Source organism: Hemitrygon akajei, chromosome 12 (assembly GCF_048418815.1).
Source record: "Hemitrygon akajei chromosome 12, sHemAka1.3, whole genome shotgun sequence".
NCBI lineage: Eukaryota > Metazoa > Chordata > Chondrichthyes > Myliobatiformes > Dasyatidae > Hemitrygon > Hemitrygon akajei.
The window spans coordinates 65751352-65775327 of NC_133135.1; the positions used below are offsets into that span (position 1 = coordinate 65751352).

The following is a 23976-nucleotide window of genomic DNA, read 5'->3' on the forward strand; positions in this document are numbered from 1 at the left end:
ACCATTTTCCCATACTTCATTACCTGCGGTGGTACTGTAGTTTTTATTCCTTTTGATAATTATCTTCTCATCATAACTTTGGCAGAGAAGCAGAGCAGCGTGCCTTGCGAGCAGAGGAACGGGCAAGTTCTCTGGAAGCTAACCTACAGGAAGCTTTGGATAAGATCAGGGACATGACTCTAGAGTTGAAGACAAAAGAGCTACAGGTGTTTCACCCAGATGCAGAAAAAAGTAAGATTTCAATTTACCAGGAGTAAGTTATAGACACCATCAACTTTCATTTACTGTCAGTTCAGTCTTGGAGAGGCAACAAAATGTTGTGCCCTATAATACCATTGCCAATTTCTTGGAGAGTATACTAAATGATGGGATTGATTAAGAAGATAAAATTTATCAAAATTGTTGAATTAATGATATTTTACAGTTTAACTTGAAATTATATTATTAAAGTAGTCTCAAATGGCATGGGTGAATATATAGGCAATTTTCATGGCAAGACTGATACTCCTAAGAAGTGTCTGTCACTTGCAAGTATACAGATGGCTTTGATCAACAAACCATAACTGTGTTGAATAAATAGTTACGTTTTACTTTCCTAATGTGATGAATTAAATACAAATTTACATGATTGATATGTTAATAATTTCTGGGACAATTCTCTAGTCAAGCAATGTAGAACAAAAGTGGGATTAATTGCTATTCATTTATAGCAGTTTAATAACATTTTTAACATTGTTATACAAATTCAATGGATTCTGGTTAATTGGGACAAATTGGCCCAATTAGCTGAAGTTTCATGGAAATAGTTAAAAAGGTATAAAAAAGACAAACTACCATTTAACTGAGTAACAATTTATGTATTTAAATGAAATACAGAACAATGTAGAACACTACTAATACCTCTACAGTACTATAAAACTGTGTATTAATTCCTAATAGTTATCGACAGAGGAAGTCCTCTGCCATGTTCATTTGATTGACCGTAAATGAACAAAATTAGTGCAGACACCTAGTGCAGATAGTGGACTGCCTTCATATAATGCTTTAGGTGATTACATCCTCCAAATCTTCATTTTCACTGTAACTTTCAAGATGATTATAACTTCAAATTCTTCATAATTCCTACTTGTTAAGGCAGTGAAATTGTTTCATTTTTACTCCTGGTCAGTTCTGGCATCACCAAGCCTAAATGCTTGAAACTGCAGAGATTAAAACTGTTCCAAATTGTACTTTTCTCAGTTCCTTCAAAATGCTATTCGCTTTTCTTAGTTTCTTCATCTCCACTGCATCTGTTCCCAGGACATGGTTTTCTATTCCAGACATTAGAGGTGGCTTCATTCTTCAAAGAATGGGGCTTCCCTCCCTCCACTATTGATGCTGTTCTCACCTGCAACCCCTCCTTTTACTGAACATCTACACTCACCCCATCTTCCTGTCACCGTAACAGGAATAAAGTTCCTCTTGTCCTTACCTACCACTGCATCAGCCTCTGCATCCAACATATCATTCTCTGCAATTTCTGCCATCTCCAAAGAGATCCTACCACCAAACATATCTCAACCTCCCCCCTCTCTGCTTTCCGCACGGATTGGTCCCTCCACGATTTCCTTGTCCATTCATCCCTTCCCACTAATTTTTCTCCTGGCACATATCCCTGCAAGCAGCCAAAGTGCTTCACCTGCCCATACACCTCCTCCCTCGCCTCCATTCAGGCCACAAACAGTCCTTCCAGGTGAGGCAACACTTCACCTGTGAATCTACTGTGGCCGTCTATTGTGTCTGGTGCTCCCGATGTGGCCTGCTCTACATTGGTGATACCCGTTGTAAATTGGGGACAGTTTCATTGAGTTCCTCCGCTCCATCTGCCAAAAACAGAATTTCCTGGAGGCTAAACATTTTAATTCCAATTCTCATTCCTGTTCTGACATGTTGGTCCACGGCCTCCTCTTGTACCAAGGATGAGGGCACCCTCAGGGTGGAGGAGCAATATTCTATACATCTCATATTCTGTCTGTTAGCTCCCAACCTGATTTCTCCTTCTGGTAAAAATATTTCCACCCTCTGCTCCCTTCTTCTTTTCCCTTCTCTGACTTTTTACCTTTTCTCACCAGCCTGTCAACTCCCTCTGGGTTTCTCCTCCTCTTTCTTCTATAGTCCCCTGTCCTCCCCTATCAGATTCCTTTTTCTCTAGCTCTTTCCCACCCACCTGGCTTCACCTATCACCTTCCAGAAAGCCTCTTTCCCTCACTCCCCCCCCAAACTTTTTATTCTGGCATCTTCCCCCTTCCTTCTCAGTCCTGAGGAAGGGTCTCATCTTGAAACATTGACTGTTTATTCATTTCCATAGATGCTACCTGACCTGCTGAGTTCCTCCAGCATTTTGTCTTGATTCTTTGGATTTCCAGCATCTGTAGACTTCCTCATGTTTCTAAATTGTCTTTCTGCTTATTATTCACCAACTATCAGTGCTTTTTGAACACAAACGTACACAACTGATACTATTTAAGAACTGTTTCACTCTTAGCACAGTGGCCACACAAGTGCACATGACCGACCTAGTTAGAAATTGTTTAGCAATAGTTTCCTGCACAAGTTAAGGGACATAGTGTCCCAAGTAAATGAAGGAAATCCCAACTATTTTCTCAATTAAGATTTTGTTCTTTAAGTGTTGTCCCAAATAAATAGCTGGCCTGATTAACCGATGGCCCAATTTTTCTGAATCCACTGTACATTAATTTCTTTGTTAACTACAACCTTGCTGGTATGTTATTTCAGGTTAAGACTTTAATTGATTGACAGTGATAAGATTGCTTTGTATGTTTGTAGAAGTATAGCTATAATAGTTCAGTCATTTAAGGTTGAACATGATTTACCTGAATAAGAAACACTGGAGATTTAAGAAAGGAAGATAACATGAGGAGATAACAAAAAGATAAGAACTCAAGTCAGAAAATCATTAAAATTAGCTGAACTGTTCTACAAAAGTTTATATCTTTTCCTTAAAACTAGGGAAATCATGAAAGCATGCATTTGTTTTTGAACTTTGAATTGTGTCAAATAGATGAAAATATTTTACAGTTATTAATACACTTAAACTTAATGCTGATTAGTATTACTGTACTGTATGATGTTGCTGTAAATAAAGCAATTTTGGTTTATTCGTGAAATCATGTTTCAAATCCTTAAAGACTTCCAAAAGCGCTGGGTATTTTGCACATGAAAAACTGCATTCATCTCAGCTGTTGAGAATGTTTCTAAAGATGTCTCTTGAGACAAGCTACAACACAGAAAAATTATAAATCTTGGTCTTGTCTCACAATCCATCAGCACGAATATGGATCACTATGAATATGAAAGCAGAGTGTAAATTCCACCTTTCCTCAAGTTTATCCTGCATTTCATTTCCTTCAAAATTCTGTTTAAATCCTTTCTGATACTCAAAAATAATTAAGTAGATAGCAATATATTACTCCTTCACACTTGCTACCTTGAAACAGTATTACTTTACCGTTACCATATGTAAACCTCTGGCTCCAGCGGCTCTTCAGGTACTGCGTTCCAGATTTCAACTATTCTCTAGGTGAAAGAATTCTTCTGAAGGAAGAATTCCTGAGAGGCGTACATTGCACTGTGGTATGACTGAACAGCTGAAAGTTTGATAAGGTGCATTTTGTGTGTGTTTACGTCTTTGTGAGTATTGTAGTAGTAGCAAATGAGTGATTTTGTATAGAATCATTTGAATATTCAGCATGAATATTAATTGCTAGATATGTGTTGGAGGACTTTGTGAATTTGTTGTGCTGTTGTTGGCACATGGGCTTTGCTAATGTGTTCACTGATCTTGACTACATGTGATTTCATTAAAGCTTTCTTTGGATTTGCATTGCAAATTTCAGGAGACAGCACTTTCTCTAATCAAGAGTGAATTACTTATACTTCTTTCAATTTATCACACTGTTTTGGCTGCTTGTACTGTCTCCTCTGCAGTGAGATGAAATACAAACTGGTTGACCACTCTGCTGAGAACACCTCAAACCCTCTACAAATGTAACTCCATCCTTCCAGATGGCCAACTGTTTAATTGCTTAACTGTTGTAATGATGCTCAATGTAAGTTCAATATTTTTCACTGCTGCCTTCTGAACTCAATACTGAGTTTAATGTAGATAATTTTAGTTAAGATTTCTAGCCAGCGCTATCTTTATTTGACCCATTTCCATTCTTACACCATCATCTGTTTCATCACATAATCCGCCCCTGCAATTAACTCTACCATAGATTTTCCTTTCTTCTTCCTCTGCATCTTAAAATGTGTCTAACTTTAACTATTCCAGGTACTTATTCATCAACCTGAAACCTTAATTCTACTTCTCCATAAAATGTCTGTTTGATCCAGCATTTGATATAATTTCTTTTTGCTGACTTACATATTTGAGCTAAGACTTTAAAAACTGCTGACTGCAAAATTGATGTATACCGCTTATATATTTCCCCGCTATGTTTGAAGACTTCTATAAACTGCAAGTTCAAGAAGAAAGTTGAAAATGTTGCTTCTCAACTCTAAAATAATTCAAAAATTATTCTTTTATCTCCTGTGGTGCACTTCAGAATTTGTCTTCATCCAAATTTATTTCCTGGTTTACTCTTTGTGGTGTTGAATTTCTTATTCAACCTATATTTCAGGATGAAGAATTTATTCACAGCATCGGACATCAGCCCCACGTGTAATAAGTGGGACTTCATGGATTAATTTTGGTTGCAAGTCTGAATGCACCATTTACTTACCTCATGAACTTTCTCAATTTGATTCGCCCATGACTATTCAGTGATAAATGCATTTGCTTTTTTCCTTTTCCATTCAATTGCTATTGTTATAATTTTTACTCCTAATTGTGATGTCATGTGGGCTGTCATGATACATTCTGAATATTATTCTTCCATGGGAGAGGTTAAAGTAACAACTCCCATGATGCATTTTTTCATGCACTCAGAATCTGTCCACAGGTAAAGCTGAAGAATTCAGGCTCTGGGAACAGAGCAGAATCTCAAGTCCCAGGCCACATTGTGAAGGGTAGACTTGGGGAAACGAGCTTTTTGGAAGTGTTACAAATAAACATGAGTAAGTTTAGAGCTCCTATATTTATCCGTTGTTTTATTATAATAGACTAAATGAATTTCTGGTATTATTGTGAGCATGAAGAAAGAGCATACATTCAAAGACCAAATAAATTTGACCTTAGTTTCAATGTAATTAACAGCTTGGTACACAATAGCTCTATTTAAAAACAATAATCTAATTGCATCTGTGATGCTTATAAGTAGCATTTCCTACAATGTACAATTGGAAACTGAAACTTGACAGTACTTTTAGCTTTTTGTAATCATTCAGATGTTGAATTTAAATTGCAGTGGTGCTTGATTAAGTTGTCTTTGTATTAAAGAAAATTTTGGGGCACAATGCTTAGTAGGCACGTGGGTGCCAAACTGTATTTGTCCCTTGTTTTAGATACCTATATGGAAAAATTAATTATTAAAAAAGCATCCTGTAAGGTTAATAGAGGCAGAAAGTAAGGGATCCCCTAATTTTTGTTTTAATTTCCTTTTTTTCTGCCCTGATTTCACCTTGACCTTTTATTTTGGGTATTGGTTTCTCACCTCGGTTTTGAAAAGTTTCTGAAACAGTTCTAAAACAATAATGTAAATTATTGACAAAACAATAAAAAGACTCATCTCATCTCAAGAGTATTCATTGATGTTCAATGATTTTTTTCAATAGCAGGTGAGAAACTGGAAATTAGGTAATTTCAAGATGCATTTCACCTATTCATCTTTACCAGGGCTGTTCTGTTCTTCCTTTGCCAAGCTTCCTTTAATTGTCTACCTTTAAGCTTCTTACAAATCAACAATAACAATATATTGTTACTGACTTGCCACAATGTGGCCACTCTCAGGTTGGAGGAGCAACACCTCGTATTCCATTTGGGTTGTTTCCAATCTGATGGCATGAACATCAATCTCTCCAGCTCCCGGTAAATCCACCCCCTCACCGCCCCTTCCCTCTTCTTCTATTCCCCACTCTGGCCTGCCCTCTTACCTCTTTTATACTCCTCACCTGTATATCACCACCCCTGATGTCCACATCCTTCTCTTTCTCCCTTGGTCCATTCTTCTCTCCTATCAGTTTCTTCTTCTCCATGCCTTTACCCTTTCCACCTATGGCCTCCCAGCTGTTTACTTCATCTGTCCTCCCCTTTCACCTGGCTTCATCTTTACCTTCTAGTTTGTACTTTCTCTACATCACCTTCTTATTGAGGCTTACTTCTCCTTCCTTTTCAGTCCTAATGAAGGGTTTTGGTCTGAAACATTTGACTGTTCATTCTGATGTTGCTTAACCTTCTGAGTTCCTCCAACATTTAGTTTGTGCTACCTAGTTGCCCCATATCTAGTTTTCCTACATTAGCACTAATGTCTCTGATATGAAGAGGAGGTAGAAAAACAGGAATGTTATTATGAGAATATAACTAAGTTTACATGCTTAGTGTCAATTAAAGAAGCCAATTAATGTAGTGATATTTCTCTAATCAGGTATTTAAAATTACTTTGTAAAGAGGAGAGTCAAAAATATGACCATATTAATATAGAGAACTTTCTGCTCACTGGCCATTTATAGAACACTGCACTGACCATCACTGTAAATAAAATCAGTATGAGCGTAAAACTGACTGAATTAACTGCAACATTTTATTTTGTTTCTCTTAGGTGTGCCTCCAATCAGAACTACATCTACTCTATCTGCTGTACATCTCCCAAAGCGTCCTTCCAAGTCAAAAATCACCAAAGCCAAATCCAAGACCAAAAAATGATGTCTGCTTTATTTTATGAAACCACATGACACATTTTCCATATGACAAACAGGTCTTTTCAAATTCTGTATTAAGTACATTTATTTCCATTAATGCAAAATGTGTTTCAAATTGCAGTCAGCAATATTGTTTTGAAGTAGAATTGAAATCATACTTTAAGTAGGCTTCTATTTCAACTTAGTCTTAAGTTGCAAAAACATTGAAAGTAAATGCCCCATAAAGCAATTTAGACAAATACTCCTAATTATAAATAAAGCAGCGTCTTTGAGCTTGAGCATTAGTGCCTCAACTTTTCAACCTACTGAAGTGAATCTCTGGTTGGGTACAATTGCTCTGCCCCACCTTTTGGTGGAAAAATGGAATGGGTGTGGAAGAGCCAAAGCCTCAGTAGAATTAAGGCAGTCTCAGTATTACTAAGTCCTGCCCCTTGTTCACAGGGAACACAATTTTGCATGCAGTCTGTCATTTGTGATCATCAATATTTTATGTGTAGGTATGTTAATTTATTTTCATGTGCGGAATGGAAAATATCAAACAAACATATGGGTCCAATTATGAATATCATTCAAGAAACACCACTAATTTAGCACCATTGAGCATAAGTGTAAGCTATATGAATTGATGGAACTGATTAGACACCTGGAATAACATTATATAGGGGAAGAAGTAAGTAAAACAATGTGGAAAAAAACATCACTTTCATAATTCAATGCTTTCCAAGAAAGTGCATTGCAGTAATTCGGGACCTTTTAAAGAATCTCACAGACCAATTCTCATGAGTTATGCAACAAAGTGAAGGACGATACGACTTGTTCTGGTAATTTTATGTTTTCATTATCACCACTTGATAATGTTTTTCAGAGTAGAGTGTCTGCTCTGGGAGTATGGTGTTTGGCATACAAATTATGTGGCCTGCCCAATAGAACTGATGGAATGTAACCACTGAGGGTGCTGGCCCGGTAGAGAACATTGACCCTGGACTGTTCATCCTTCATGTGAAATTGGAAGATTGGTGGTGTCAGGTAGTCCATGTCTCAGTGTGTGTGTATCAGAGGGCAGAGACTACCTGCTGCCTAGTAGACTGTGAGGCGTGTGTCAGATCTCTGATTTCCATTTCATTCATGTTTTTTTCTCAATCAACCAAAGGCTGTTTTGATGTCTGTTTAGGCATCACTAACATACCATCAAAGCTGGACGCAGAGTCTGTTTTGCAGGTAGAATTTTATATACCTTTTCTGTTCTTCATAAAGAGAGCTGGAGAAGCTTGGATTGTTTTCTGTGGTGCATTGAAGGCTGAGGAATGGCCTGATAAAAGTATATCAAATTATCAGAGGCATAGATAGGGTAGGTAGTCAGAGTCTTTTTTCCCCAAAACTGGAAATGTCAAACATTAGGGGACATTGCTTTAGGGTAAGAGGGGGAAAGTTTAAAGGAGATTTATGAGGCATGTATGTTTATTTTACACAGCGTCTAATGCACTGTCAGGGGAAGTGGTAGAGAAGCAGATATATTATCAAAGTTTAAGAAGCATTCGGGCAGTATGTGAACAGACAAGGGTGGAGTGACATGGACCATGTGCAGGCAGATGGGATTAGTTTGGGTTGGCTTCATAATCCTCACAGATATCTTGCGCTGAAAAGCCTGTTCCTGCACTATATTTAAGTCGATTGAAATCCATTGCTAATAAAGGAAGATGAAGCTTTATGACAAAGTACAGATTTTGTCTTGCAAAGGACCTGGAAGCGTGTATGTTTCTTTTTAATATTATAGATTTTGGAAACAAGTTCAGAAAATAACGTATACTTTCAGGCCAGGTTCTCTGTTAGCAAGTTTGTATTGTATCATTTAGCATTTACAGTAACAAAGACAAGCACACTGATACAAATATACCAGACATCCCAATGAACACACTCCACTATGAAACTCTCATCCTGTCGTTCGCAGAGTTTTTTAAAAATTGCATGTCTTCTCTCAAAACTGATAATTTTTGTAACTTCATTAAGCACTGGACATTTAATGCAGTCATTTTACTACCAAGACTCACTAATGGCAAAGTTGTCCATGCATCTAGTAAAAAGAAATAACAGATAGATCTTGTCAGCTAGAATTAAGTCTTTCCATCACTTATAACATTGGAGAGTCAGGCTTAGGCTTCTGCTGTGAACTCTGTGCTGTTCTTGTTGTTTGAGTTGCTGCAGTGGTCTCTAAAGATTTCTGGGCAATGGCTGATGAGGTATTAAGAATGTCAAAAGGCAGAGGTAAGATGACAGTGGAAGTTTTCTCAGCACAAAGTGTGTGCAGTGTATGGAGATAACGTAGATGGACGGCAGCAGAGGATCCAGAGAGAACGTCTGCTGCAGTTTTTAGAGCTTCTGATGCATCCTTCTCAGCTTCAGCTGCAATCACCTGCAATTCGTTTCAAAAGGTTGGAGAGTTAGGTTAACTAAAATACATTCCTTTCGTAGTAACATGGTTTCCTTAGTTGCTAAGATGGTTTATGCCATTAGTTTGGTCCATCTTAAGATTAAAAAGTCTGTGCGACTCTGATTCACATAAAATATGTATTTTGTTTCCAGAGAGGAGAAAAGGTTGTATAGACTACTGTAAAGTTGCAGAGTAGTGTAGTTAGTGGAGCTGCTACCCCTTAGCTCCAGCAGCCTGGGTTTAATCCTCACCTCTGTTGCTGTCTGAATGGAGCATGCATATTCTCCCTCTGACTGTACGGGTTTGCTTCCATAGTCGTGTTGGTTCGGAGGTTACCTAGCCAATGTTCAATATTCATGCCACCAGGATGCAGACCCAGGTAAAATGAGATTTGGTTTGTGTTTAGTACCACCATTATCCAGTATCCTCCTGCTCTCATCATCATCAGCTTCACCGATATTCATGACCATTTGCTGATTACTGCTACACCCGTGACTTATGAACTAGATATTTTTAATTGCACTAGGTGATCTCACTAATAATTTGAACTTCAGCAAAATCAAGATAGCTCTCTTATTCAGCAGATATTGCAAAAGAGCAATGAGCCACATATGATACTGTACTAAATGTGGACAGATGAACTTCCATCATCAATGCTTTTCCAACTCAATGAAGCTGGTTCATGTTCTGAGGAATGAGCAGGTATATGTGGACAAGCCTATTGAGAGAACATTTTAGGAACATAATATACACCCCTGTTCAATAATGCAGTATTAGGGAATAGAGAGGGGAGACAGATTTATTACAAGTAAATCATTATAATCCAAAAAGGAATGCAAAACCAGGCAGATGCTGGAAAAAATGAATAAAAACAGAAAGAGCAGAAAAAACTCACTGTAATTTTGAATAAGACCATAAGATATAGGAGCAAAATTAGGTCATCTAGCCCTTCGAGTCTGCTCCGCCATTCATCATGGCTGTTCCTGGATTCCACTCAACCCCATATCACCATATCCTTTGATGACCTGACTGATCACGAAACCATCATCTCCCACCTTAAATATACCCATGGACTTGGTCTCTACTGCAGTCTGTGGCAGAGCATACCACAGATTCACCACTCTCTGGCTAAAAAAATTCCTTCTTATCTCTGTTCTAAAAGGTCGTCCCTCAATTTTGAGGTTGTGCGCTCTAGTTCTGGGTAGCCCATCAGAGGGACCAGCCTCTCCACATCCACCCTATCCAGTCCGTCCAGCACTCGGTAGGTGTCAATGAGATCCCTGTGAATTCTTCTAGATTCCAGTAAGTACAGGCCTAAAGCTGCCAAATGCCCTGCATTTGTTCCCAAAATCATCCTCGTGAATCTTCTCCAATGACAACACATCCTTTCTGAGAACTGTTGACAATACTCCAAGTGCAGCCTGACTTGTGTCTTATAAAGCTTCGGCATTCTCTCCTTGCTTTTATATTCTATTCCCCTTGAAATAGATGCCTATATTGCATTTGCCTACTTTACCACAGACTCACCCTGCGAAATATCCTTCTGGGAGTCTTGCTCGAGGACTCCTAAGTCCCTTTGCACCGCTAATGTTTGAACCTTCTCTCCATTTAGATAATAGTCTGCACTATTGTTCCTTTTACCAAAATGTACTATCATATATTTCTAACACTGTATTCCACCTGCCACTTTTTTGCCCATTCTTCCAATTTGTCTAAGTCATATTTTATGTAACAAGCTAGTGTTATGTTTCAAGTAATGGGTTTCAAATGAGTTTGTATTCAACTGACTAGCAGAAGTCCCTCAGTGTAATCTTAGCATTGTCTTCAGAATTGGATGAAATAGGACATATCTTTGAATACCCTATATGCTTGGAAATGAAAACAAGAATGGGTAATCTCATTTATACTTAGTTCTGCATTATCTCCAGTCCTCTCTCTCCCTGCCTCTTCAAACATTATCCTCTGGTTTAAAATAAATTTTGTTCATAAATTATGTAACTCTCGCTTTAGCTAGTTGCTTAATATAGGGGGTGATAGCCCCCCCCCCAAGCCAGGGAGACTTAAGAAATCTCGTTTGGGTGGATGCTGCACAATGTGTCCCCATTACAGATCAGTACCGCGAAATAACAACCTACACAATATGCGATTAAACGATTAAGCTTTATAATTCTTACTCTGACTATATGGTTAGTAAAGAAACAAAAAAAACAGGAAGAAGGGGCCCAATCTTATTAAATAGTCTGTTGCACAATGTTGGAGCTCACTGATAAGCCGATTGTCCAACATCAACCTCCCCCGATCATCACTGCCCTTTGGGCCCTCGCTCTAAGTCCACCCTGTCCAGCGGTCTACCAACTCTCTCCATTAGTGTCTTCTCTCCACATCTCTCCCCGGCAAAAGACCGCGAAAATCTCTCTGCCAGATTCACAAGAAAGAATAACAGCATTCCAAACCCCGGTATCTCTAGTCATAACCCAAACATTGCTGCTACAGAGAAACCATTACGTTATCAGTGAAACCTTACAGCATGTTACAATTAGAAAGAATAATGAATCACCATTAATTGTTCACGATCTCCTGAAGATAATTCAGCCTACCCTACCTTGGCTTTTGCTTTTCTGTGTGCCTCTGCTTCCACTGCTATCGAGTGCTGAAGTTCTGCAGGAAGATGGACATCTTTACTGGAACAGAGGTAAACAAGCAAGAATTTTATCTTTACTGCATGCAAGTCTGCAGTTTCATTTCAATACAGACTCCTGTTATCTCAATAATGTCCTTCACATGGTACCATTCAATGCTTGGCTACGGACTATTAATTTCAGAATCAGAATCAGATTTATCATCACTGACATACAAGGTGAATTTTGTTTTTACTGGCAGTTGTGCAGTGCAAAGGCATAAAAATCTGTAAATTACAAAAATAAATAAATAATGGAAAAAAGGCATAATGAGGTCGTGTTCATAGGCTCAGAAATCTGATGGTGAAGGGGAAGAAGCTGTTCCTAAAACATTGAGTGTGAGTCTGTTCAGTGGTGGTAATGAGAAGAGGGCATGTCCTGGATGGTGAGGGTTCCTAATGTTGGACGCCACCTTCTTGAGGCATCATCTCTTGGAGATGTCCTTATTGGTGGGTGAGGTTATACCAGTGACGGGGCCTGCTGTGTCTGAAAGCCTCTACAGCCTTTTGCAATCCTGTTCATTGGAGCCTCGCTACTGGGTGGTGGTGTAACCAGTCAGAATGCTTTCCACCATATATCTATAGAAAACTGTGACCTATTAAATCTTCTCAAACTCCTAATGAAGTAGTACTGCTGGTGTGCCATCTTCTTGTTTGCATTGATGCACTGAGCTCAGGATAGATCCTGAGTTTGATGCCCAGGAACGTCAAATTGCTCACCCTCTTCACTACTGACCACTCAATGAGGTCTGGTGTTCAGGTGTGTGTTCTCCTGCCGTCCCCTTCCTGAAGTCCACAGTACGTTTGTTGGTCTTGCTGATGTTGAATGTGAGCTTCTTGTTGTGACACAACTCAACCAGCCGATTTACCTCATTCCTGTAAGCCTCCTCATCTCATCTGAGATTCTACCAATACCAATAACAGGTGTCATCAGCTAACTTACAGATGGTGTCTGATCTGTGCTTACGACACAGTCATGTGAGTAGAGAGGAGACAGCAGTGGACCAAACACATATCCTTGAGGTTGATTTTCAGTGAGGAGGAGATGTTGCTTATCAATCTTCCAATAAGGGAGTTTTAGAAAGAGGTACAGAGTCCCAGGTTCTGAAGCTTGTTTACTAATACTGAGGGAATGATGGTATTGCACACCGAGCCATAGACGATAACCAGCAGCCTGGCAGAGGTATCGCAGCTGTCCAGGCGGTCCAAGGCAAAATGAAATTGCATCTTGTTGACCAAAATGAATTAAAAACTGTGTCTGTGCAGAAGATGAAATGCAACGGGTCCAGGCCCTTGCTCAGGCGGGAGTTAATTCTAGCCATAACTGACTTCTTGAAACACTTCATTAAGGTGGATGTGAGTTCTACTGGGTAATAGTCTTTGAGGAAGCTCATCCTGTTCTTCTTGGGAACTGGTATGAAGCCCTTTTGAAGCAGATCAGGGGAACCATAGACCACAGGCTGAAGATGTCTTGAGCACTCCATCCACTGGTTGGCACAGGTTTTCAATACTTCCCATATACACTTTTAGGGCCCGGTGCTTTGCGAAGGTTTATCCTTTGGAAGGACGTTCTGATGTTGACCTCCAGGACAGAGATCGCTGGATGCTGTGGGGATTCACACAGGTTTAGTGTTATTCCCCTTTCAAAGTGTGCATAAAAGTCATTGAGAAATGAAGTAACATTGCCACTTAAGCTGTTAGATTCTGCCTTATATGAAGTAATGGCATCCACACCCTGCCACAGCTTTTGTGCATCCATTTCTGCCTCCAACTGCACTTGCAGTTACTTTTTCACTCTCACAGTAGCTTTCCACAGGTTGTGCTTGGTCTACTTGAAGGGCTCAGGATTGCTGGTCTTGAGTGCTACAGATTTAATCCTCAAAGACTGTGAATCCACAGTTTCTGCTTTGGGAAGACTCAGTATGTTCTTGAAGGCACACAGTTGTTCACTTGGGTCTTAATGAAGTTGTGGCATATTCATTCAGATCTGAAGATAAATCCCAAATATGGTCCAGTCCACTGATTAAAATCAGTCTTCTAAACGCTTATCTGTCTCCCTTGATGCACCTTCCTGGTCCACACGACTGGAGCTGCTTGTATACTGGCAATAGAAGTATGGCCAGGTGGTTGGCCTTGCCAAAGTGTGCATCTGCATGACATCTAAAGCATTCTTGTGAGGCAGTGTGTTGGCCCCTTTGATTTCACAGGTAACCTGCTGGTGGTAGTTGATGAAAGATTTCGTCATGCTGGCCTGGTTGAAGTTCCCCATGAAAATCAGAAATGCATCAGGGCCCACTGTCTCACGACTGTTGATCACCGTGCTCAGCTCCTTCAGTGCAGGCTCGACACTTGCCAGGGGTGGAACGTGGGACGTACACTGCTGCCATACTGATGGTGGAGAACTCCCTCAGCAGATAGAACGGACAACACTTGATTGCCAAATGTTCCAGGACAGGGAGCTGGATTGAGACAGAGCTGCTATATCTGTGCAACACCAAGTGATAATCCTGAAGCAAGTTCCACCACCTTTACCTTTTTCTGATGTCACCATCATTCCACTTGGTAGTTGGTGAAGCTGTCAGAATGAAGTGATGTGTCTGGAGTGCTCGGGGTGAGGCACGTTTCTGTGAAGCAGAGTACACAGCAATCTTTGATGCCCCTCTGGTACTGCAGTCTTGCTCTGAGGTCATCAGTTTTATTTTCCAGAGACTGACTGTATGTTAGCCAGTTGAATGGTAGGGAGGGCTTTAGGGCCCTGCACTTCAGTTTTACCCAGAGTCCTTCCGGACAGTCACACTGAGACAATAAACGCCTCTCCTGAGCTTCCGGCTGCTGCACTTCCTCCCTGTGTGGTCTGGAGGCCACAGCCTGACAGGTCTGAAGATTGTTAGTGCTTTTAAACAGGTTGAAACAATTCTCCTTACTGCAATCTCTATTGCTGTAGATTTCAGTTGTAGTAGTTCCAAATGGGAATCCCTGATGATTCCTTCAGGAGCTACACACAGCATGTCACTCCACATTCAATTAGTTGGCCTCAGGTAATCCTGCTCCCCTTTCCACAATCTGTTGCCCCAAAAAGAGAAAAACAGTACAGTATGCAATGTACTCTATGCAATGTGGCCTAATTGGACAATGCTGCCTGGAGTGACCCTAAGGTAGAAGGTTTGTGGTGACACTGTCTTTGAATATCTAGGCAGACGTGTGGCTGTAGCAGTGCCTGTGGAAGTTCACAGTTCTCACTCACCACCGACTTAGTTAATCACATCCAATGAATGACTGAAGTAAAAGTAGGCAGGACGAAAAGGCTGTCAATGGTCTCAAGGTCACGCTGTCAGATTGGGGCAGACAGCAAGGTGCCAGCCAGACGCCACATTGCAGAGTAATCTTCAAAACAATTGGGCTGCAGCAGTTGGGGCACAATGAAGACATGGTTCTCTGTGATCAGTCACCCATCTTTCTAAAACACAAAACCAGCAAATGAGGCACAATGAAGACATGGTTCTCTGTGATCAGTCACCCATCTTTCCAAAACAGAAAACCAGCAAATGAGACATAATGAAGACATGGTTCTCTCTGATCAGTCACTCATCTTTCTAAAACACAAAACCAGCATCCAGTTTTAGCTACCAATGAGTTTTGTGTAATGGATGGCGTACTCTCAGTGGTCACTTTATGAGGTTCCTCCTGTACCTAATAAAGTGGTGACTATGTGTATGCTTGTAGTCTTTAGCTGCTGTAGTCCATCCACTTCAAAGTCCAATGTGTTGTGCACTTAGAGATACTTTTCTGCTCACTACGGTTATAACACATGAATCAATTTGGCCATTCTCCTCTGACCTCATCATTAACAAAGTGTCTTTCACCACAGAATTGACATTCACTGGATGCTTTTTACACCATCTGTGTAAACTTAAGGAAGTATTGTGTCTGAAAACCCCGGGAGATCAACAGTTTCTGAGATAATCAAACCACACTGTTGGCAACCAACACGGTCAAAGTCACTTTTCATTTCATCCCTATTCTGGTGTTGGGTCTGAACAACAACTAAACCTCTTGCACAACACATACAAATGGTGATAAGTGAAGCCAGGTGGGAGAGGGAAGGCAGATGAAGTAAGAAGCTGGGCGGTGATAGGTGGAAAAGGTAAAGGGCTAGAGAAGAAGGAATCTGATAGGAGAGGAGAATGGACCCTGGGAGAAAGGGAAGGAGGAGGAACACCAAAGGAGGTCACCTCATTATAGGAAGGATGTGGAAGCTATGGAGAGGGTGCAGAGGAGATTTACCAGGATGTTGCCTGGTTTGGAGAGCAGGTCATATGAAGCAAGGTTAGTGGAGCTGGGACTTTTCTCTTTGGAACGTAGAAGAATGCGAGGGGACTTGATAGAGGTCTACAAGATTATGAGAGGCATAGATTGGGTGGATAGTCAGTACCTGTTTCCCAATAGCAATCACCAGAGGGCATATGTACAAAATTAAGGGAGGGAAGTTTAGGGGAGACATTAGGGGTAAGTTTTTTACACAGAGGGTTGTGAGTGCCAGGAATGACTTGCCAGGGATGGTGGTGGAGGCTAAAACATTAGGGGTATTTAAGAGCCTCTTGGACAGGCACATGGATGAAAGAAAAATGGAGGGTTATGGGGTAGTGTGAGTTTAGTACTTTTTTTTTTAAGGATTATATGGCCCTTGTGGCTAAAGGGATCAGGGGGTATGGAGAGAAAGTAGGTACAGGGTTCTGAGTTGGATGATCAGCCATGATCATGCTGAATGGCGGTGCAGGCTCAAAGGGCCGAATGGCCTACTCCTGCACCTATTTTCTATGTTTCTATATGGGTCGGCACAACATGGAGGGCTGAAGGGCCTGTACTGTGCTGTAATGTTCTATGGTTCTATGGAGTATGATAGGTATGTGAGCAGAAGGGAAGAAGTAAAGGAGGGGCAGAATAGGAAATTGAAGAGGAGGGAAGGGGGAGAGGGAAGAATTATTGCAAGTTGGAGAAATTGATGATCATGTCATCAGGTTCAGAGTCACAATCAGGTTTAAAATCATTGGCGTATGTCATGAAAATTGTTGTTTTGCAACAGCAGTACGTTACAATACATAATAACAAAAACTATAAATTACAATAAGTATATATAAAAAAGAAAGTTAAATTAAGTAATACAAAAAGAGAGGGAAAAATAGTGAAGTAGTGTTCATGGGTTCATTGTCCATTTAGAAATCTGATGGCAGAGGGGAAGAAGCTCTTCCTGAAACATTGAGTGTGTGTCTTCGGGCTCCTGTCCATGGTGATGGAGAGGCTAGAGACCATGATGGATCTGGCTGAATTTACAACTTTCTTCAGTTTCTTTAGATCCTTTGCAGTGGTCCCTCCACACTAGACGGTGATGCAATCAGTTAGAATGCTCTCTACGGTACATCTGAAGAAATTTGCAAATGTCCTTGTTGACATACCAGTTCCCTCAAACTTCTAATGAAATATAGCCATTGACGTGCCTGCTTTATCACTGCATCAATACATTAGGCCCACCCAAGATGTTGACACCCAGGAACTTGAAAGATTGGAGCCTATCCAGACAATATATGAGGTGTTGCTCTTCCAAGCTGAGAGTGGCTTCATCATGACAGTAGAGGAGGCCAGGGACTGTCATGTCAGAATGGGAATGGGGTTTGGAATTAAAATGGTTAGACACTTTTGCCGATGGAGCAAAGGCGCTCAAAAAAGCGGTTACCCCTTCTCACTAATGTTGGGCCCTCTCCACCCTCCTGCTTTAACTTATCACCTTCCAGGTGACTGGAATTATGAATAATGATGACTGATTATTCATTTCCATAGACACTGCATGACCTGCTGAGTTCCTCCAGCATTTTATTGCTTTGCTCTGGTTTCCAGCATCTTTTGTTGCTGAACCTCTTGACAATGTCTGCATGCTTTTAGGCATCATGTTGCTGCTAATGATTGGCTGATTGGGTATTTACATAAACAAGCAGGTGTACCTAACAAAGTGGCCACCAAGTGTAATTCCATTTCATGTCCTAATTGTCCAAACATCTATTCTGTGCTTTTTTGAAATGGGAACAGCCACCTGCAGTTGTCATAAATCAAGTTCACTCATTAATCTGTAGGAAACAGGTGTTCAGACACAACTGAAGACCTGATGGTAAATATTGGCTGGGAAAGTTTCAAATTTCTCTGTGGGGAAGTGCAGCAGAACATCATTGTCCATCTGAACAAACAGATGATGCCTCAATAACACTTCGAAGAGCAGTGTCTCTGACCCCATTTTTATAACATGCTCAAAACCTGGGAATAAGCTTGGACCTTCTGAGAATGTTCCTAATGAATGAAGGGATTAACTTATAATTGTTAATACAGCTTTATGATAGGTTTTGAAAGATGGAGAATTTCGTGCTTTAAACTTACATTTCAGCATGTTCCACCTTGATTCCCCATTTCCATGTTATCGCATCAAGGGCAACCTGCAAACCAAAATAGGGAGATGATCGGTAAGAACATAGGGCTAGAAAACTGGGATAAATGAATGGTGAAAACATTGTTTAATTCATTTTATTACTATAGGTTTTGAATCCTTATGGAGGGTGGATCTATTGAAGTGATTCAGATATTTTTTATCTTGATATGCTGTAGACGATCAATATAAGTTACATTAAAATAATTAAATAAATAATACAAACAGACAAATAGCTAGGTAGTCATTGACTGTTCAGAAGTATATTGGTAGAATGAAAGAAGCTATTCCTAAAGCATTGATAGTAGGACTTCAGACTCCTGCACAGCTTGCCTGATGGTAGTATTGAGAAGAGGATATGTCCCAGATGGTGAGGATCTTTAATGATGGATGCTGTCTTCTTGAGCCACCACCTTTTAAAGATGTTTTCGTGTGGTGAACTACATATACCTGTCTGGACACGCCCCCCTGCTGACTGCTCCTGTGGCTCCTCCCACAGACCCCTGCTGACTGCTCCTGTGGCTCCTCCCACAGACCCTGCTGACTGCTCCTGTGGCTCCTCCCACAGACCCCTGCTGACTGCTCCTGTGGCTCCTCCCACAGACCCCTGCTGACTGCTCCTGTGGCTCCTCCCACAGACCCCTGCTGACTGCTCCTGTGGCTCCTCCCACAGACCCTGCTGACTGCTCCTGTGGCTCCTCCCACAGACCCCTGCTGACTGCTCCTGTGGCTCCTCCCACAGACCCCTGCTGACTGCTCCTGTGGCTCCTCCCACAGACCCCCTGCTGACTGCTCCTGTGGCTCCTCCCACAGACCCCCGCTGACTGCTCCTGTGGCTCCTCCCACAGACCCCTGCTGACTGCTCCTGTGGCTCCTCCCACAGACCCCTGCTGTCTGCTCCTGTGGCTCCTCCCACAGACCCCTGCTGACTGCTCCTGTGGCTCCTCCCACAGACCCCTGCTGACTGCTCCTGTGGCTCCTCCCACAGACCCCCGCTGACTGCTCCTGTGGCTCCTCCCACAGACCCCCGCTGACTGCTCCTGTGGCTCCTCCCACAGACCCTGCTGACTGCTCCTGTGGCTCCTCCCACAGACCCCCGCTGACTGCTCCTGTGACTCCTCCCACAGACCCCCGCTGACTGCTCCTGTGGCTCCTCCCACAGACCCCCCGCTGACTGCTCCTGTGGCTCCTCCCACAGACCCCTGCTGACTGCTCCTGTGGCTCCTCCCACAGACCCCTGCTGACTGCTCCTGTGGCCCCTCCCACAGACCCTGCTGACTGCTCCTGTGGCTCCTCCCACAGACCCTGCTGACTGCTCCTGTGGCCCCTCCCACAGACCCCCTGCTGACTGCTCCTGTGGCTCCTCCCACAGACCCCTGCTGACTGCTCCTGTGGCTCCTCCCACAGACCCACTGCTCCTGTGGCTCCTCCCACAGACCCCCTGCTGACTGCTCCTGTGGCTCCTCCCACAGACCCCCTGCTGACTGCTCCTGTGGCTCCTCCCACAGACCCCTGCTGACTGCTCCTGTGGCTCCTCCCACAGACCCCTGCTGACTGCTCCTGTGGCTCCTCCCACAGACCCCGGTATAAAGGCGATTGGAGACACAGACCCTTCCTCAGTCTCCAGGATGTTGTGTGATGGTCACTTGCTGCTTGTGCTTTCTTCCAGCCAATAAAAGCCTACCTTAACCCACGTCTCAGAGTTATTGATGGTGCATCAATTCGTTGATGGGGAGCCTCGCACCCACGATGGAACTAACTGAGTCCACATCCCTCTTCTGTTTCTTTTGATCCTCTGCATTGGAGCCTGGGTGCCAGGCAGTGATGCTCCCAGTAAGAATGCTCTCCATGGTACATCTGTAGAAATTTGCTAAAGTCTTTGATGATGTACCAAATCTCTTCAAGCTTCCAATTAATTTTAGCCATTGTCATACCTTCTTTGTGCTTCCATCAATGTGTTAGGCCCAAAGACAGTGGTGACGTTGGTAAATTACCGTAAATTCCGGTGTATAAGCCGACCCGGAGTATAAAGCGACCCCAATTTTCAAGGTTAATAAAGTGACTTTTTCACGTTACCTTTGTATAAGCTGATCTCTTTTGTAGAGGTTTTTTATTTAACCGGAAAAGATCACAAGATCTCACATGCCATTACTCAGCTTTGCCGGATCTGGAACCTAGAAATTTTGTGAGCAAGTACCAGCTAAAAAAAAGGCCTACACATTTAGGAGTATAATAAGCGAATTCTTAATAAATAAATCAGGGAAGGAAGTTTTGGATTAGGTTCCCAATGGTAAAGAATCCTCTGAAATGTAACCCCCGTGAAACCATTTAGCGCCCATCGTAATCTCGTTAAAACAGAACACGGGGTGGTGGGATCAGTACGTCTACTCAGTATTGAGTTTGTGACCACCATGTACAAAAGATTAAAATGAATGCGGTATGATGCTGGCTTCAAGCTGAAGGTTGTTGATTTTGCTAAAGGAACGAATAATTCTGCAGCTGCTAAGAAGTTTAGTGTAAACAAGAGAGAGTGAGAGAGTGGAGAACGGCAGAGGACATGCTGAGGGAAATGCCACAGACTAAATGTGCAAACCGCAGGAAAACATGCCAGTGGCCAGAACTGGAAGAAAAAGTTTTAGAGTGGGTGAATCAACAGCGATCGTCCGGATACATTGTTACCGGAGAAATGATTCGAGTTCAAGCGTTGAAATGGGCCAAAAAACACCGTGAGGTCAGCAAAAATTTCAAGCCTATGTGAAGTTGGTGCACCTGATTTATGAATAGTTGTGATCTTGTGTTGAGACAAAAAAACAAAGATCGCTCAGAAAATTCCCGCGGGGTGTTGTTTACATTCAAGAACGCTGCTGGATGGACGAAGCCGCTTGCTTGGTGGGTTAAAGATGTGTGGCGTCGACGTCCCAAAGGTGTCAGGAAGGAGAAGTCGCTACTTGTCTGGGACAAGTTCAAAGCGCACTTGTCAGGTGAGACAAAAGCAAAACTGAAAGCTGAAAATACAGACATTGCAGTCATCCCCGCTGGTTTTATGTCCATGCTCCAGCCACAAGACGTGAGTTTTAACAAACCAAAGAATTCATGCGTTGACAGTGGAGTGAATTTGACTCAAAAACAGCCAAAAAATACAACCTGTCTTCCATGTATTCGTTTTCCCAAAGTTGGCACCCTCTGTATAAGCCGACCCTCTAATTTTAGGACCAAAATTTAGGGCCAAATTCTCGGTTTATACATCGGAATTTACAGTAATAGATGCTGTTTGTGCCTCGCCCCACGGTCATGATGTAGAGAGAGTAGAGCAGTAGGCTAAGCATGCACCCCTTGAGCTGAGCCTGTGTTGAATGTTAAAGAGGAGGAGTTGATATTACTGATCCACACCGACTTGTTATCCTGATAAGGGCGTTAAGAGTCCTATTGCAGAGGGAGGTACAGAGGTTTTTAAACTTGTTGATTTGTACTGATAGAATGATAGTATTGAATACCAAAATATAATCAATAACAGCAGCCTGACAGAGGTATTGCTGTTGTCCAGGTGGTCCAGGGCCAAGTGGAGAGCCAGTAAGATTGTATCCTGTTGACCAAAAGGAATTAAAAGTCGTGAATTAGCAAAGAGGAATGCGTCAAGGGCATTGGAAGCAGACAAAGCAGATAGCTTTGTTCCTGCCTCGTGGTTGAAGGAGTGGAGAATGCCAATTTGTGAGGCTGCTTACAGCCACCATTTTGTGAACTCTTTTGTGAATGGATTCTTGCTCAGGAATGACTAAATCAGTGCATGTAAGTGGACACAATGAGAGTTATGCTGTTGAAATGCTTAACCTGAGACCATTCCCAAATAGGAAGCTGTTTGGTTATGTAAAAATGGCAGGCTTGTAGAAAGAACAACTTGTGATCTGAAGTTGCCTGAGCATAGTGTTTGGCTGGCCTGGATAAAGTAGTTTCAAAATGGTCTGATTTGGAAAGAACAGAGGAAGTTGCTCTAGGCACAAATACACTGCTATGGGCCTGATCCAATGAGAAACTTACACAGGTCAGCCAGGTGAGCCCAAGCCAACAAAATCCAAACATTACAGATTGATCTGATAAGGAAAAGGATGAGAATGCAGAATTTCGGGAGTACAATTGGTGACAACTCTGGAGACCAACCATCACTGAAGGTAGATGATCACATGTTGGAAATGTGGAGATTACATCAGGATCACGAGGAATGCCTGGCCGGTGTAGACTCCTTTTCTCTGGTGTTAACGTTTTCTATTCTTTAGCTATTCAGGGAGGGTCAGAGAAACATACTGCATGTGCACACAGGTACGCTATTTTGTTTTGTATATTTCATGTGCATTTTTTTAACTGAACCAATAAAGGTATTTTTTATGTCAGTAAGTATGGATTCTCTCTATGCCTAACTGATCATTATTGTAGAGGTTAATACCTGCAACAGTCTGCAGTAGGTCTGTTGTGGTCATAGGGATATTGCAATGGGTTCAGGTCCTTGCTCAGGCAGGAGTTAATTCTAGCCATGACCAAACTCTCGAAGCTCTTCATCACAGTAGGTGTGAGTGCTATCAGGTGAAAGTCTTTGAGGCAGGTCACCCTGATCTTTATTGGGGATTGATGCCCTTTTAAAGCAGCAGGAACCTCTGACTGCAGATGTCCTCGAGCGCTCCAGCTGGTTGCTCAGCACAGCCTTTCAGTACCCTGGTAGGAACATAGTGGGGCCTGGCACTTTGTGAGGCTTCACCTCTTGAAGGATGCTCTGGTGTCAGCCTTCAAGACCAAGATCACAGATTTTCCAGATACTGTGGATTCACACAGGTGTGGTTTTATTCTCCCTTACCAACGCGTACATAAAAGGCATTGAACTCATCTTGGAGTGAAGCATCGCAGAATTCATGATGGTTAGGTTTCATCTTATAGGAAGTAATGACATACAAATCCCGCTGCACTTGTCATGGATCTGATTGTGTCTCTAATTTCACATGGAATTGTGTTTTCACTCTCATGGTGGCATTCTGTAAGTAATCCCTGGACTTCTTGTAGTGTCCTGGATCGTCTTTCGTGAACCCTCAGCAGACTATGAATCTCCTGGTTCATTCATGGCTCCTGGTTTGGATATGTTTGGTATGTTCTTGAAGGCACACACTCATCCACGCAGGTCATGATGAATTTGCTGAATACTGTGGCATATTCATTCTCATCCAAAGGTGTTGTGTATTTAATATTTTAGTAGTATTTGAGTAATATTTTAGATATATTGTTTGATTAAGCATTCTTGTTTGTTTAAATAATTCATTACAGGTTATATTTAGAAATAAGTGAATTGCATACGTCATATATAACCATATAACCATATAACAATCACAGCACGGAAACAGGCCATTCCGGCCCTCCTAGTCCGTGCCGAACTCTTAATCTCACCTAGTCCCACCTACCCGCACTCAGCCCATAACCCTCCACTCCTTTCCTGTCCATATACCTATCCAATTTTACCTTAAATGACACAACTGAACTGGCCTCTACTACTTCTACAAGAAGCTC

General features: G+C 41.9%; 2 protein-coding genes across 3 annotated transcripts in view; one reads left to right on the top strand and one right to left on the bottom strand.

Annotated features, from left to right (window-relative positions):
* Positions 1-6862, top strand: part of axdnd1 (axonemal dynein light chain domain containing 1) — a 157457-nt gene extending 150595 nt beyond the window's left edge. The window contains exons 28-29 of the mRNA XM_073063319.1: positions 86-231; positions 6759-6862. Of these exons, the coding sequence (XP_072919420.1) occupies positions 86-231; positions 6759-6862 (250 nt within the window). The remainder of the gene's footprint in view (positions 1-85; positions 232-6758) is intronic.
* The window catches only part of LOC140737129 (podocin-like), a 44915-nt gene continuing 27783 nt past the window's right edge, over positions 6845-23976 (bottom strand). Inside the window, exons 6-8 of one of the 2 annotated variants that reach the window (XM_073063320.1) lie at positions 18387-18442; positions 11889-11967; positions 6845-9268 (exon numbers count right to left, since the gene is read on the bottom strand). In XM_073063320.1, the coding sequence (XP_072919421.1) occupies positions 8987-9268; positions 11889-11967; positions 18387-18442 (417 nt within the window). In that variant the 3' untranslated portion in view covers positions 6845-8986. The remainder of the gene's footprint in view (positions 9269-11888; positions 11968-18386; positions 18443-23976) is intronic. The other variant, XM_073063321.1, reaches the window with a different exon arrangement.